We start from the raw sequence: 15,863 nt of genomic DNA, 5'->3' as shown, positions 1-15,863 counted from the left end.
CACATTTAGATTGACTTGACAAGCATTGAAGCTAAACTCCAGCTAACACTTTTTAAGCAGTTACTGTAATAGTATTTTTTTTTTTTTTTGCTTTTAGGATTTACGTTTTACATAAATGAATAAAAGCTGATCACTGTAAGTACCCCTGTCAGTGTTAAATGGTTTGTCTCAACCCTCTAATTGCCACTTTTGCTGGACAACATGGTCTGTTAAAGGAAGATGAAAAATAACAGACTTACTGGCAGGATCCCCAGCTAAAAATATAGGGAAAAAAAACTGAATGCAGTCACCACATCTTAGGATTGTTGAGATGCAGTTAAATCCATTTTTGTTTTTGGGTTTAATACCGCTTTAAGTATGACACTCAGTTCAAACCAGACAAGGCTGGTGCTTGACGCCACAAATCCCCACTCACATCAATTCGCTACACCAGTTGGCAGATTCCCAAGTACTGTTCCCATATTTACCAAAAAGAATACAGAAGGGGGGTAAAAAAAAAACACTCCAGCTATAATTTTACATTCCCACGAATGACATTCGTTCCTTTGATGATTAAAATGGAGAACATCTCAGCCCCCCTTTTACACTGCCCTAAAAATGAAAGGTTGTTTGTACAAGATATGAATAACTGGAACATTTAGCAGAAAACATACAGTAATGTCAGCCTGACATTGCAACGTATAATTTACCCACAGCAGTTACATAGATTTGAGCTAATGCAGTGACTAGAGCGCCATATTGGCGCACAATGCTGGTATACACGTGCGACACATTCTTCAGCAGGTGACAACGCCTGCCGCAGCACACCTGTAAGGGAAGTGGGTTAATAATAAAGGCCACAGACATACGTAGAGAATGTTTAATGACGGATAAAAGTCATTTTGCATTGTGCATAGGGAGATCGGAGCCGTGTGTCTCCCCACATCACGGGCGGCGGAGCTTTGACACATTTCCGTGAGGTTTCAGCATGGACAGCTTTGAAATTGCCCTATTTATCAAAGTCAGAATATAATCCAAGCGTCCAGAGGAGGCTGGGGAAGTAAATCCCTGAATCAGCTGGGTAACCTTCCAATTTGCACGAGTACTGCTAAATATTTATCTGGAGTGGGTTGGCTGGTACTGGGGGAGCAGAACAGGCCATCAATAATCGTCATACACCATAGTGGGGAAAGAATCAGCATCTGAATATGGATTAGAGCCGCTGGAAGACACAAACCAGCTCACTATTGGCAGCTCAGTGGCCTAGGTTAAAAAATGAAATAGGAAAAAAAAAAAATTACAAATAAATAAATACCATACTACAGTATTGACAGGATTATACGTGGTAGAAACAAATTAAAATTGCTGGAATAAATGAGCAAGGATAACACCAACACAATAATAAAGGATCATAAATGAAAGAGCTACAATAGTTGGGAAAGGAACTCAGAATGTAACATCAAACAGACGTGATTATACGCCTTCTGAGAAATAGATAGATAGCGACACACAAACAACAGGGAAGTTGTAGAAGAGTAAGAAAAGTGCACTGTATAATGAAGGCTGAGTATCATGGGCGTATGGGCACTTATAGACTAACCTATATACAATAATATACAATGGCACAATCCATATATTAAATCATGAGGGAGTATGGGGACTTATAGACTAACCTATATACAATGGCACAATCCATATATTAAATCCTGAGGGAGTATGGGGACTTATAGACTAACCTATATACAATATTATACAATAGCACAATCTATATAATAAATCCTCAGGGAGTATGGGGACTTATAGAATAACCTATATACAATAATATACAATGGCACAATCTATGTAATAAATGCTGAGGGGGTATGGGGACTTATAGAATAGCCTATATACAATGGCTCAATCTATATAATAAATGCTGAAGGGGTATGGGGACTTATAGAATAACCTATGTGCAATGGCACAATCTATATAATAAGTGCTGAAGGGGTATGGGGACTTATAGAATAACCTATGTGCAATAATATACAATGGCACAATCTATATAATAAATGCTGAGGGGGTATGGGGACTTATAGAATAACCTATATACAATGGCACAATCTATATAATAAATGCTGAAGGGGCATGGGGACTTATAGAATAACCTATGTGCAATAATATACAATGGGACAATCTATATAATAAATGCTGAGGGGGTATGGGAACTTATAGAATAACCTATATGCAATGGCACAATCTATATAATAAGTGCTGAGGGGGTACGGGGACTTATAGAATAACCTATGTGCAATAATATACAATGCACAATCTATACAATGAATGCTGAGGGGGTATGGGGACTTAAAGCATAGGCATGGGCATAGGGATGAGAACAGAGGCACAGGCTATATTATGAGTATAACGGGAAATAGAGACTTACAAGATAGCAGCTATATACTATGGCACAGGCTATATATATATATATATATATATATATATATATATATATATATATATATATTTATATATGTATATATTTAGCCCCAAGCTGAAAATAAAATTTTGGCACAGGCTATAGAGAGAGACAGAGATCCAGAGAGGAGAGTCAGTCACACTAGCACATGCTGAACATGACAAGAAAAAAAAAAAGGAAAGATATCTAATCTATCTATCTATCTATCTATCTATCTATCTATCTATCTATCTATCTATCTATCTATCTATCTATCTATCTATCTATCTGTCTATGATAGATAGGTAGATAGATAGATAGATAGATAGATAGATAGATAGATAGATAGATAGATAGATAGATAGATAGATAGATAGATAGATAGATAGATAGATAGTCAAACAAGCATGTGGCAAAGACTTCACAGGTTCTCTCTCTGTATTTATATATATATAGAGAGAGAGACAGAGAGACAGAGAGGGAGAGAGAGTCACACAAGCCCATGCTGGAAATTACATTCGCTAGCAATATATATATATATATGTGTGTGTGTGTGAACAAGCACATGACAGAGTGTGCACAGACTTGCTCTCTCTCCCTCTCTCTCTCCCCCTCTCTCTCTAAATATATATGTACTCTCTCTCTCTCTCTCTCTCTCTCTCTCTCTCTCTCTCTATATATATATATATATATATATATATATATATATATATATAGAGAGAGAGAGAGAGAGAGAGAGAGAGAGAGAGAGAGAGACCCAAGCCTATGCCGAAAATGACAAAGTGTCGCTGCCTGCACAACATGCAGTATATCAAGCTCACTTGTATAGCATCAAAAGACAAAACGCAGCCTTTGCTGAATAATTTGCAGGCTTTCTATTTATGAGACAAATGCCTAATTTGCACTTCAGTATTGGTGCTATCAGTACAGGCCTCCCAAGATTATATCTCAATCTGAACAATACTTTGATGTGCCATCTCTCTATTCTACAGCCATAGCCCACTCCATGACGTCAGCCTTCCATCCTTCCAGCACACTTTCTTCATCTACCTGCCAAGTTTGGCCCGGGTTGCTTGAAAAGTCGCAGACATTTCAGTGTTACTTGGGCGCAGTGGTAGAGATTAACAGATGCACAATAGCACAGTACCAGTAAAAGCTCCAACACAAACGTGTAGACACCCATATATTTTCTAATGTTAAAAAAAAAAAAAATAGTCAGCTTGTAGATTGAACAGCAGCTGACAGGAGGAAAACCATTGCCAATAACTCGTCAGATTGAAAATCCTTCCTTTCCGGGTGTTATTTTTAAAGATCCAGCGTTATTAATACGTTGAGAAAGGGCTCCCTTGGCACTATGTGTTCTAACAGATCTGTCTCACATTCTATAAAACATTAATGCGCCCAAAGCTGTTACAGAGATCTGCACCAGGAGCCAGAAAGCATAGGGGAAGGTTTTTTACCTTCAAAGGAGCTCTATTATGGAAGCGATTTTTTTTTTTCTAAATTAAAAATTGTGTGTGTGTGTTGGATGGGAACAAGGGAATGCACAGATCTCCCTTTCTCCATCCTGCCAGCCGCAGCACAATGAGACCTATGGCATACATAGTTCTACCACCCAGTGAGAAAAACCTCGGGTAAGATATCTATATTAATAGTTTGGGAATACCCTTTACACTGAGAGAGGAGAGCAGCAAATAATACGATTGCTCAAATAGGTAGCAAAAGAAATAGGGTCATATTAAGAAGCGCATTGTTAGCTTGTGAAAAGCCTTTTCTCAACCATTCTCATCGTTCCCATAACTGTATCCATTACACTCGCCTTCTTTTTTCCCTACAAAAGCGCTCATATGTCGCATTAAAACCCACAAAAAAAGTCAAAACAGCGACAAAATCCGAGAATCACACAATTAGCAATCAGCGCAATCCAAAAGAAATAACAAATTATTTGTGGTGTGGCCCTATAGATCCTATAATCATAGATAAACATCAAAGCATTTTTTTTTATCTTAACTTTGCAAGCTACAATATCATGCCATAACCCCCACCCCCCATTATCCAATCTAATTACATAACCCCAATCAATTTATCAGGGTATTTTTTATTTTTTTTTGGTGATGACCGTCCAGCAATAAACCACCATCTTTTGCTAAAGTCTTTTATTTTTGTTTTTAAATTCTCACTTCAATTTTAATTCTTGAAGAACATAAGCTTGGACAACATATATCGCACTCATTATAAGAAGCAAAGGGTTATATCAAAAAATTATTAGTAGAGAATTACAGGAACCCTGGTTTGGAACCAGAAAAAAATACAAAACAGATATAGATACATAGACACAGGACGAGTTTTTTTTTGTTTTTTTTTTATAATTGTTTGGAATTATTTTCCCCCTAATTTTATGCCTTGCTTTCTTTATGCGCATACAATGTTTTCAATTTTACAAAAAAAAAATGAAAATAAAGACTAGTATATTACAAAATCAACAACAAATGTTCGTGGTGCTTATGTGCATGTGTAACTACACACAGGATTTATCACAAGTCTGTAATTTTTTTGTCGCCTGTACATAATAAATCCATCTCAGTCCACAGCGCATCCATTAGGGTTCTTGTCTGCATATTTTAATCATAGATCCCCTTGGTCCTTTTTTATTTTTTATTTTTTTTTTGTGTGTGTTCCCCAAAACACTCGGAGTTCATTATTGTTCACATCCTAAGGAGTTTTTTTGTCTGTATTGTGTCTACGTCCACACCATGGTCGTTCGCACAGAGTTCTGTCGCAGGGATTGTCTCTCTGGCTGTTCTCTAGGAACACTGGATGGACATATAAGGCCAGTTGAAGCTACTTCCAGATAATAACATATCTCTGATGAGGGTCTCTATAGGGGTTTTACCTACCAAGCGGACGAAGAAGAGCTGTTCAATGACTGAGGAGGATACAGTACGCAGGGAAGGCAGCCTCAGAAGAAGTTTGCCGAACCTGCTCGGTTGGTTGGGGTATTGGCTCCTGACATACTCCTCCAGGGCGCATTGGGACTTTTCCTGTAGACTCTCAATATGAGCAGCATCTGAAAGGCCACAGGCGTCTGCATAGGAGCCCACCATGGAGGAGGAGAGACAGACAGGGCACACAGTTAGTATGGTACAAGGACTTTGTAGTCACATCATTAAAAAAAATCACAAGAAATTAAGATTAAGTGCTGAAGTACTAAAGAAGCAATTTTTACACTGGCCATGCCAATCTGTGTTAATTTTAATCACTGATAGAAAAATACAAATAAATAAGTAAAAAGAACAAAAAAAAAAAAAAAAAGAAAGAAAAAGAACAAAAAAAGACTCTGGACCTGACTGCATGTAAAAATTGCTCTTTTAGTAAATCAGATCAAATTATTTGCAGATGGATCTTGGCTTAAGAAATGCTTTTAATTTTCAAATACAACGTGCAATAGATAATACATCAGTTCATAAGTATTTATACCAGTTCTCCAAGTTCACAGTCATTGACTATAGAAAATAAGAGAAAAAAAAAAGAAAACTCTGGACCTGACTGCATGTAAAAAAAAAAGCTCTTTTAGTAAATCAGAACTAAATACTTGCAGATGGATTTTGGCTTAAGGAGTGATTTTATTTCACTCTACAATGTGCAATAGGTGATACACCAGTTCATAAGTATATATACCAGTTGTCCAAGTTCACAGTCATAGAGTATAATAAATAAAGAATCAGAATAATGCAGTGTGATGTATTCCCTAGACACCAGAAACACTCAGTCACTCAGACACTCATAAACCAACGACCAGTCCTATTCATTAGTCCTACCCCCCTCCCCCCTTTCCCCTTTTGCCCAATAGTACTAGTCTTATGCAGCCAGTTCTGTAGCCCAAATACAGCTCTCTGGGTTTGTTTTGCTCTCTTATAGTGATGTAGAGGACATCTTAGTTGAAGGTATGATGTAGGCATAGGTATAAGCTCAAGGCACTAACTGCACCCCCTTCACCCAGTTTGCCAGCATGTATTTCATGCTGAATTTGGAAATCATGAAATGTTTATGGCTATAAAACACACCACGTGATCCCCTTAAATCAATCAACCCTCTCTGCAGGTTTCCCAGCTACATGGAGGCATAAAATCCACGCTTCTCTATGGGATCAAGTGCTTGGATGAGAAAGCCTTACATCTGACACTTTCTAGTAAAATGATATAATAAAGGAAGGGTATAAAATAAAGAGAATGTTGCCTGCTAGCTGTGGCCAGGAACTATTTACAGCCCAGCCCAGGCAGTTGTAGCCATGCTGTATATACCTATTCCCCCTCCCTCCCATACACCAGCTATATCTGACCTCTGGAAATGAGGACTATACCAGCACCTATAAAGCTTCACCTATTAATTGCCAAGGACTGCCAGAAGCATAAGGCTTGCTGCAAGAGGGCAGGGTGGTTTGTCTCCCTCTCAGTCGACATTTTAAAATAAATTAAAATAAATCGAGCCAAGAAACTGTGACAAATTGGTTTCAAAGAGTGTGAACTGGAAAATAAAAAGTTAGATCTGATGTAAGCTATATATCATTCTTTTCTCTGCAAAAAGCGAAATAACACGCGACACATTCCAATAACAGGCAAAGTAAATAAATACAACTCATCATAAAAACTTCACAGTCGATAAAGGTTAGCCTAGTGTTATCTTAAAAAAGAAAAAGAAAAAAAAAACAAGGAATAAAAAAAAAAAAAAAATGATGAAAAAGATGATCTCGGTTGGATATTGCTAAAGCACTGGATGAAAAGATTTGATGTAATTAAATTTATTTTGGCAGATCACTCCCTAAATAATTATTTTTTAGCCCAAGGCTAGAAATGCAAATAAAACAAATGACGATTCAGAACCTCTAATCAGTCTTCAGATGTATGTAATGATCCAGACGTGTTTTGTAGTGTTGATGTAATGTATGCATGTATATTTTATTGGGAGGAAGGAGAGATTGTTAAGGCCTGAGTCCTGGGTATAGCACACATCCATTCCCTGAACATTGCACTAGGGGAGCTGAGGCCAATCCTTACAGCTAGCTTACCCTCTACATGGATCTAAGGCTCCTTGCTTAGCTATCAGCCTTATAGGATTCCTGGGTTATAACATTCAATTCATAGTCATTTAGATCTCACAGAGTATTTAGAATACAGGACGTGATCTGAGTCCTTTATCAGCATTATAATGCACTTTTTTTTCAGAGTTTGAATTAAAATCTAGCATGATCACGACGATGCAAGACTTTTTATGTGTCTGCATGTAGTTCCCAGAAACTTTACACTCTAAGCAAACAGTTATGTCAATAAACTGAATAAACTGTGCAATCAGGTAGACAGCATGGGAGGGGAGGGGGGGGGGGATATAGACAGGAGGACTGATCTATCCAGGGGAAACTGTTCAATTTACATTCAAGTTCCACTTTAAATTGAAGAATATTATCAATGACAACACATCTAACTGATGTCTTATTTGTAACAACTGCCACTAAAATCCTTCTGATCCAGTAAAATTATAACACGATTTTAATGCACATTTCTTTTATGGCAGTCTTGCAATCACTTTCAATTTCTTGATTTCTTATTGCATCCCTTCCCCTGCAGCCCTTTACACAGCATGGGTGCAGAAAGGGTTAAGCAATATGTGAGCTCCATAAATTAATAACGTTTAAAGGGGAAACAAGGGTCATGACCTAACCCCTGGATGGAGTCCAATGTACAAAAGGTTGAAACTACTTTCCGGAGACTCCATGTGAAAACCACAAACAGGGAGCTCAGTGCCAGCTTTGCATAGTTAGACCTTGCTAAAGTCCTTTTTAAAATTATGCTTTAAAATGCCGTTTTCATCACTTGAGCCTAGTGGATGGGGTTGTTGGGGGGGATGGGAATCTCTCAGTAAATTCCCAATCGACTAGCAATCAAAACAAGTTTGCTGTAAAGTTGTAGTGTGCATGAGTGGGGGGAGGAGAATTTTCAACATAGGGGGAGAAAAAAAAATGCAACGAGGATTGACTGGTAAATCCAAGTTCAATTATTCAAGAGCATAAAGCACCCAATCCTTGTAAATCTGGCATCTTCGTGATTGAGCTGAATGGTGACAGAAAGAAATGCCCCTGTTTTCATCTTCCATATAAAATGACATTGGAGCTGATTTACTAAAGTAGTGCTTTATTGCGCTGGGCGTTAAGAGGACCTGTTCCTGTTGCAAACACACATTTAGCATAAAGGATTTTTAAAGTAACATAAATTTTATTGACATAACAGGCACATGTTCGTCTGGCTAGCTTAAAAAATGACATATTTGTATGTCAGACCCCCATATCCTACTATCCAGAGGTATTCCTTACAAAAAGGCATTTAAAGTAAAATATTAGTGCCATAACAGGCAAAGGTTCGCTTGGCTAGCTTATTTTCTTTACAACTTGTATTTCAGACATCTATATCCTATACTAGCCAGATATATTCCTAATAAAAAGGCAGTAAAATTAATTTTAGTTCAATAACAAGCACAGGTTTGCTTGACTAGCTTAAAATGATATATTTTGTAATTCAGACCCCATGTCCTGCCAGTCAGAGGTATTAATATCAAAGAGGGGCATTAATAATAATAAACATTTTAGTGAAACAGCAGGGACAGGTTTGCTTGTCTAGCTTATAAATGACATATTTTGTACTACAGACCCCATTCCCTATTAGTCAGAGGCATAGGGCAAAGAGGGCCATTTAAAGTAACATCGTTTTTAGTTAAATAGCAAGCACAGGTAGGCTTGGCTAGCTTAAAAATGACCTATTTTGTATTACAGACCCCATGTCCTATCAGTCAGGAGTATTCTTAGCAAAGAGGGACATTTAAGCAACAATTAGGTGACATCATTTTTAGTGAAACAGCAGGCTTGGATTGCTTTAATTGACATATTTTGTATGTATTAATGACAATGAGGGGCATTTTAAATAACAGGAAATGTAGTAAAACAACAGGCACAAGTTCTCTTGGGTAGCTTAAAATAACATATTTTGTATGTATTAATGGCAATGGGGGGCATTTAGGAAGTCATGTTCAACTATTAAAAAGGAGGGGTATTAAAATAACTGAAATGTTAGTGAAACAACAGGCACAGGTTCTCTTGGCTAGCTTAAAATGCCATATTATGTATGTATTATTGACAATGAGGGGTATTTAAGACCTCATGTTATATTAGTGAGGGGTATTAATAAAAAGAGGGGATATTTTAAATAACTGAAATGTTAGTGGCACTACAGGCACAGGTTCTCTTGGCTAGCTTAAAATACCATATTATGTATGAATTATTGACAATGAGGGGGATTTAAGACCCCATGTTCTACTAGTAAGGGGTATTAATAAAAAGAGGGGCATTTTAAACAACTGAAATGTTAGTGAAACAACAGGCACATGTTCTCTTGGCTAGCTTAAAATTACATAGTATGTATGTATTATTGACAATGAGGGGCATTTAAGACCTCATGTTCTATTAGTGAGGGGTATTAATAAAAAGAGGGGATATTTTAAATAACTGAAATGTTAGTGATACAACAGGCACAGGTTCTCTTGGCTAGCTTAAAATTACATAGTATGTATGTATTATTGACAATGAGGGGGATTTAAGACCAATGCTCTACTAAGTCAGGGTATTATTAAATCGAGGGGTATTTGAAATAACTGAAATGTTAGTAAAAAAAAACAAGCACATGTTCTCTTGGCTAGTGTAAAATAACATATTATTTATGTATTAATGACAATGAGGGGCATTTAAAAATAACATGAAATGAAGTGAAACAAGAGGCACAGGTTTGCTTAGCTAGCTTAAAAATAAGCCCATATATATATATATATATATATATATTTCTATAAATATTGACCCATTTTATATTTTAGACCTTATGTCTTACTCTTATTAACAAGTGAATGTTTATGATGACATTGTAAGCAGCACTTTCATTGCCCACACTGCTGCAATGCCTCCTATCACTGTACACTGTCTGTGTTCCACCCCAGCCCTGTCTGATGGAAGGAGATTATATGGGAAGATAATAAACAATATGCTGAAAACGTCTCTATTATCTTTCTGGATGTGACTCTCTATGGAAAGGCTCCCTTCAGAACTGCATGGCTGCATTTGCACAGAATGTTAAAGGGGGGCAGTCAAAGTACACAGCTGCATCTGACCAGCCTGCATAGCAATGACACTCTCTAAAGAAATTATCTGATGTTCAAATCGATATTAATACGGTATTTGGTGCATTACAATATCGTGCACATTTAAGAGTCATTTAATGTAATGTAAATGTTATCCCCCATGCATGGCAGCCATGGAGCTGGGGGCTGCTGTGGGAGCTGGGCCTTGCCATCTTTGTGTAGGGGCTGATCCTGTCTTATTTATATGCGGAATAAGCTCGCATTTATAGAAATCACTGAATCAATATTGCATAGAATAAAAAATATATCGCTTGGCATAATTAAAGGCGAAGCAAGGGTGATCTTAAATGCATTTCAAATAGCAGCGTGCTTTTTTTCCCCCCATCCTAGGCTTTGTTTACATGTGGCAGCCTAGCAAGCTGCTGCCTTCATTCATCTCTCATTAAAAATGTCTTGTTCCTGTAATAGACACAGTTTAAAGGGCTGCCTTCCTGATTACCTCTGAGATTGCTTTTTTTAAATCTAAAAAAAAAATAATAATAATCTACTGGGCGAAAATAAAATAAATAAATAAAAAATATTCAGTGCATGTATGCATACATGGAGTCGGTGCCTGCTCTCAATGTGCTGTATTTTCAGACAATCTGTTAAATATTTAATAGGAGTATGGTTTCCATAGCAAAATGATTTATAACTGGAAATTGCGCTGGTGTATTTTTTTTCCCCCCTCTACTGTCTTTATAGATCAGAAAGGATCTGAAGCACACTATCACAAGCTGGTGGAAGGGGAATAATATTGGGGTTAATCTGTGTTTTAAAACATATAGGTTTCCTATTAATGGATTGGAGCTTCTTATATAAAACATGCATGGCCGGCTGGATGGTAAGATGGTGAGGGGAGCCCTTATTACAGGCACCCTTCATCCTATAGAGCACCACATCTCCAGGGATGGCAGAGGAATGCCTTGTTTTGTGGGGGTGAGATATGGCTGGGGAAACATTCCAGCTGGGATGTGACTGCTGCCAACATGGGATTGGGGGGGGGGGGGGGTACAGTATGTGTGTATGTGTGTGTGCAATGGTCCCACCACCAGCCCAAGCTGTCTACTTACCTGATGTGAACAGGACGATGGCTTTGAGGCAGCTGTATTCTGCAGAGTCTACGTGCAAGGCCTTGAGCTTCTCCACCTGCTCCTGAAAGATACGGATGTGGTCCATAAAGGCCACCACTCGGTCGGCCGACATTGGAGAGGCATGGAGGCCAGCGGCGGCCAGTAGAGGGGCTACATGGAGAGGCATGGAGCACTGGGCTGCATTGAGGACAAACAGCTCACTCCAAGTCAGCCGGAGAAGAGACACCTGGTCAGTGATCTGAAGGTCGGGGAAAAAAGGAATATTCCTGGCCCATTCCACAGCACTGAACAGTAACCGGGCCGCCAACTCGCAGATGTTCTCAATGCCCATGATGTTGTTGGGTTGCATGCACTGGCTGCCATAGCGGGAGGTGGGGTAGGGCTCTGCCCGCAGAAGGAGAGAGATGTATCCCGACAGATAGCAATGGCCGTTCAGGGGGTCACCATTCGTCAGGGCATACTGGCCTGGGTTCGGTTGGGTTGGAGGCATTCGTCCTCGCTGAACCGCTGACAAAAACAAAGAGAAAGAAGAGGAAATGTGCAACCAGGGCTGGGAATCACATCAATGGCACATGTACCACATATATACAACTTTCACATAGACCACACTCACTGCCTGATATATATATATATATACATACATATATATATATATATATATATATATATATATATATATATATATATATATATATATACATATATATATATATATATATATAGATATATATATATATATATATACATACATATATGTGTGAATTACATGCATCCTCTTTACAGCACAAGAACACTCCACCATTGTAATACAACAATTAATAGCACACACAAGACACAATCACTTGGCCATACCACAAAAACACAATCACTTGATCATAACACTACAATCACTTATTTATACCACAAAAACACAACCACTTAATCATAAAACAAAACACAATCACTTAATCATAACACAAAACACAATAACCTAATAAAAACACAACCACTTCATCATAACACAACAACACAATCACTTAATCATAACACAACAACACAAACACTTCATCATAACACAACAACACAATCACTTGATAAACCCCACAAAACACAACCATCTGATCAATACATAATCACTTGAACACACCACAAACACACAATCACCCTTGATCATACATTCTGACACCACAACAATACTCTATGATATTTCTACACTGGGAGCATTGAATAGGTGTCATTGCTGGATCCTCTTATCTAATAAATGCTGCTTCTGATAGACTAATCTGAAATGTAATAAAAGGCTCATTTGATGGAACATGCTGTTGTGCAACTTTAGCAATTCAGTTCATTGCTGAGCTCTGGGGATGTCTGGATGTGGTTAAAGAATAATAATAATAATAAAAAAAGGAGAACTTACAATAGTTAAACATTGTGGGAATTAATTCCTCAGTCAGCCAATTAATACAGGTAGTAATGCTTCCTGTGTGTGCAAAGCATACTATGAGGGCTGGCACACTGAGTGCCCACAGCTTAGATGCAAAACGCTGTATTCATTAACTACACGGGAGCTGAACGTAAGCAAGCTTATTTATGCTTCAACTTGGTAAAGCTGACCAAAGTCTGATTTTTTTTTTTTTTTTTTTTGGATGTGAGCTTATGCTTGACTCCAGAAGTGCCAACTACCTCGCCATGTAAACAAGAAGTTTAACACACAACATGGCACACTTTGCTGTTTACATTTTTTCCCACAGAAATTGGCAGCTTGGTACTAATGTCACCTCTTCCATAAATCAGATAATTTTATCCTTGCTGATCCATGATGACATCCTTCCAGTTCCATGGCCGTGATCCCCACTTTTATTGATATATATAAAATGAGATAATACACTCTATATTGGAGGTGTCCTTATACTTTCAATGACTATTATTAAAGTTATGGGGTGATTTAAAGTTGCATTACACCACACAAGGTGTGGGAAAGGCTGTATTTCTGTTTTTAGTAAAAAATGAACTAATTTAAACTGATCTAGATTTGTATGGATCTAATTTTGGTCATTTTTAGATTAAAAATTGGGCATTTTTAGTTTTGAAAATAGGATGCTGAGTCAAAGAAAAAAAATGGAGACAAATATATCTCAGTGAGTGAATTTCTCAATGGCTCATTAATGATGCTGTAAATTCCCCCCCTCCACCACCACAAAAAAAATACAAATATTCTTAGCTGTGCAGAGAGGGGTGGACGTTTTACAGCATGAGAATGGATAGCACCAGAGCAGGAATGAAGTCATGTATAACAGAGTGCTGCAAGCCAAACTTCTCCCAGGGTATGTCATGGAGTGTGACAAGGCCAAATGCTGCCTGGAACAAGGGGCAAGGCTGATGTCACCAAGCGAGTGTCAGCTCCAGAAGTTTGTGTTTATGGTGGAGGAGCAGATCTCAGCCAACATCCCACAGCATGTATCCACAGACAAAACACACACACATACAGGGAGAACTCCCATTATTAATATTAATAGCATCACAATGCATAAAAAAAATGGGGGCACCATATTTGCATCAATATTTGAACAGGCAAAGCAGGCACACCTAGCAGCAAGACACAGACATGTGCAGAGAAGAAATATTCACCTTCCCTCCTCATGCCCACTTTCAGGCACTTCTTGAGCCGGCAGTACTGGCACTGGTTCCGATGGTGCTGGTCTATGGGACAGTTCCTATTGGCACGACATGTGTAGGTTAAGTTCCTGCGGACGCTCCTCTTGAAGAAACTTTTGCAGCCCTCGCAGGTGAACTGACCGTAGTGCTTACCGCTGGACTTATCCCCGCACACCACGCATTCGATGTGCTGCTGGCTCTGGCCTGAACCCGGCTGCCCCCCCTTGTCCCCGGCCGCACCGGGTGTAGAAGGGGGTCCCGGCTGGCTGGGGGTCTGCGGCGTGTGCGGGGCGGCAGAAGGCGCCTGCTGTTGGTCCCTGGCCGGATTGGGGCCTCCCGGATTCCCCCCGCCGGCCACGTCCTCCTGCGGATCTCTCCAGCTGCTAACTACCATTGCCATATCTCGGGCCCAAAAAGTGCTGGAGAGCGAGGCGTGGGGGGGCTTGATCTTGGAGGAGGAGGAGGAGGAGAAGAAGAAGCTGGCCGTCTCTGCCGTGGTTGCCGCTGATGGGAGCCGTTTCCTTGGATGGGCTTTGCAGGGATTTCCCCCCTTGGCTTCCTAAAAAAAGCGGAGTAAAATAAAAAGGAGAAGAAGGAGTAAATGTGTCCGATGTGTGCCGATGGCGGCTCTCCTCTCCTCTCTTCTCCTCTCTTCTCTTCTCCCTGTGTCTCCAGTGCCGGCTGGAGGAGGGAGCAGCAGTCTGATCAGCAGCCCCGATCTCCCATATAGGACGGCCAGGGGCAGGACCAATGTGCCTCAGATTCTCCTGACCCCACGGGCTGCTGCAGGGGAGAGGAGGGTGCAAAGACAAAAAAAAAATAGAGGAGAGCCGATCAGGGATTGTAAGTGTCCGGGGGCCAAATCCAGGGCAGGAGAGCCATTCAGCTCCGATGATCCAGAGGTGGCACACTCTTCCCCCTTTTGTCCTTTTCTCCTCTCCTCTCCTCTCTCTTTTCCTTTATGATGTAGAGAAGAGGATGCCTCGATGTGTCATCAAGAAGGTCAGCAAAAGTGATGAAAAGAACATTCCAAAAAAAAAAAAAAAAAGTGAGAGTCTATCCTGGGAGGAAATGAAGGTGGAGAGCAGGAGGAGAGCAGGAGAAGTCAGATCATCATCGAGGTGCAGGTGGAGAGAGAAGAGCTCCGGATTTTTATTGTCAAGTCCAAGTGTGCGGGGAGGACAGAAAGTCAGTGCGGTGCGGCGGAGGCGGCGGCGGGTGCAGGCTGGAGGTGCGGAGAGGCGGCGATCATCCCTCCTGGATTGATAAGAAGGAGCCCAGTGCTGGCTGCAGGATCTCTCTGGGTGGAATGCAAGTGGAAGAGGTAAGGGGGTAAAAAAAAAAAAAAAGGAGCACACTCACACTAATAGAATATGCAATAAAGAGAGAGAGAGAGGAGAGGAGAGGGTGAGAGAGGAGAGAGAGGGAGAGGAGAGGATGGCGGGGATAGAAGGAGACACACACACAACAAAATGAATGCGTTTAAACGGGAAGCCTAGCTGAGCAATGTTTCC

At 39.7% G+C, this 15,863-nt stretch overlaps 1 protein-coding gene across 3 annotated transcripts; it reads right to left on the bottom strand.

Annotated features, from left to right (window-relative positions):
• Positions 1-357: 357 nt before the first annotated feature.
• NR2F1 (nuclear receptor subfamily 2 group F member 1) lies at positions 358-15,407 on the bottom strand. Of its 3 annotated transcripts, none has more exons than XM_082255966.1 (4): positions 13,112-13,472; positions 11,695-12,222; positions 5,308-5,495; positions 358-1,242 (listed from the first exon to the last, which is right to left on the bottom strand). In XM_082255966.1, the coding sequence occupies exons 1-4, from the start codon at positions 13,122-13,124 to the stop codon at positions 1,141-1,143; spliced, it is 831 nt and encodes a 276-aa protein (XP_082112092.1). In that variant the 5' UTR covers positions 13,125-13,472; the 3' UTR covers positions 358-1,140. The 3 variants fall into 3 exon arrangements, with proteins under 3 accessions (XP_082112092.1, XP_082112090.1, XP_082112091.1); XM_082255964.1 differs by lacking the exon at positions 13,112-13,472 and adding an exon at positions 14,323-15,407 and having other exon boundaries at positions 364-1,242; XM_082255965.1 differs by lacking the exons at positions 358-1,242; positions 13,112-13,472 and adding an exon at positions 14,323-15,407 and having other exon boundaries at positions 4,552-5,495.
• Positions 15,408-15,863: the final 456 nt, after the last annotated feature.

Source organism: Pelophylax lessonae (assembly GCF_965119305.1).
Source record: "Pelophylax lessonae genome assembly, chromosome: 1".
Classification (NCBI taxonomy): Eukaryota; Metazoa; Chordata; class Amphibia; order Anura; family Ranidae; genus Pelophylax; species Pelophylax lessonae.
The sequence above is the reverse complement of the archived record's forward strand: the minus strand, read 5'-3'. Positions and strand labels throughout refer to the sequence as shown.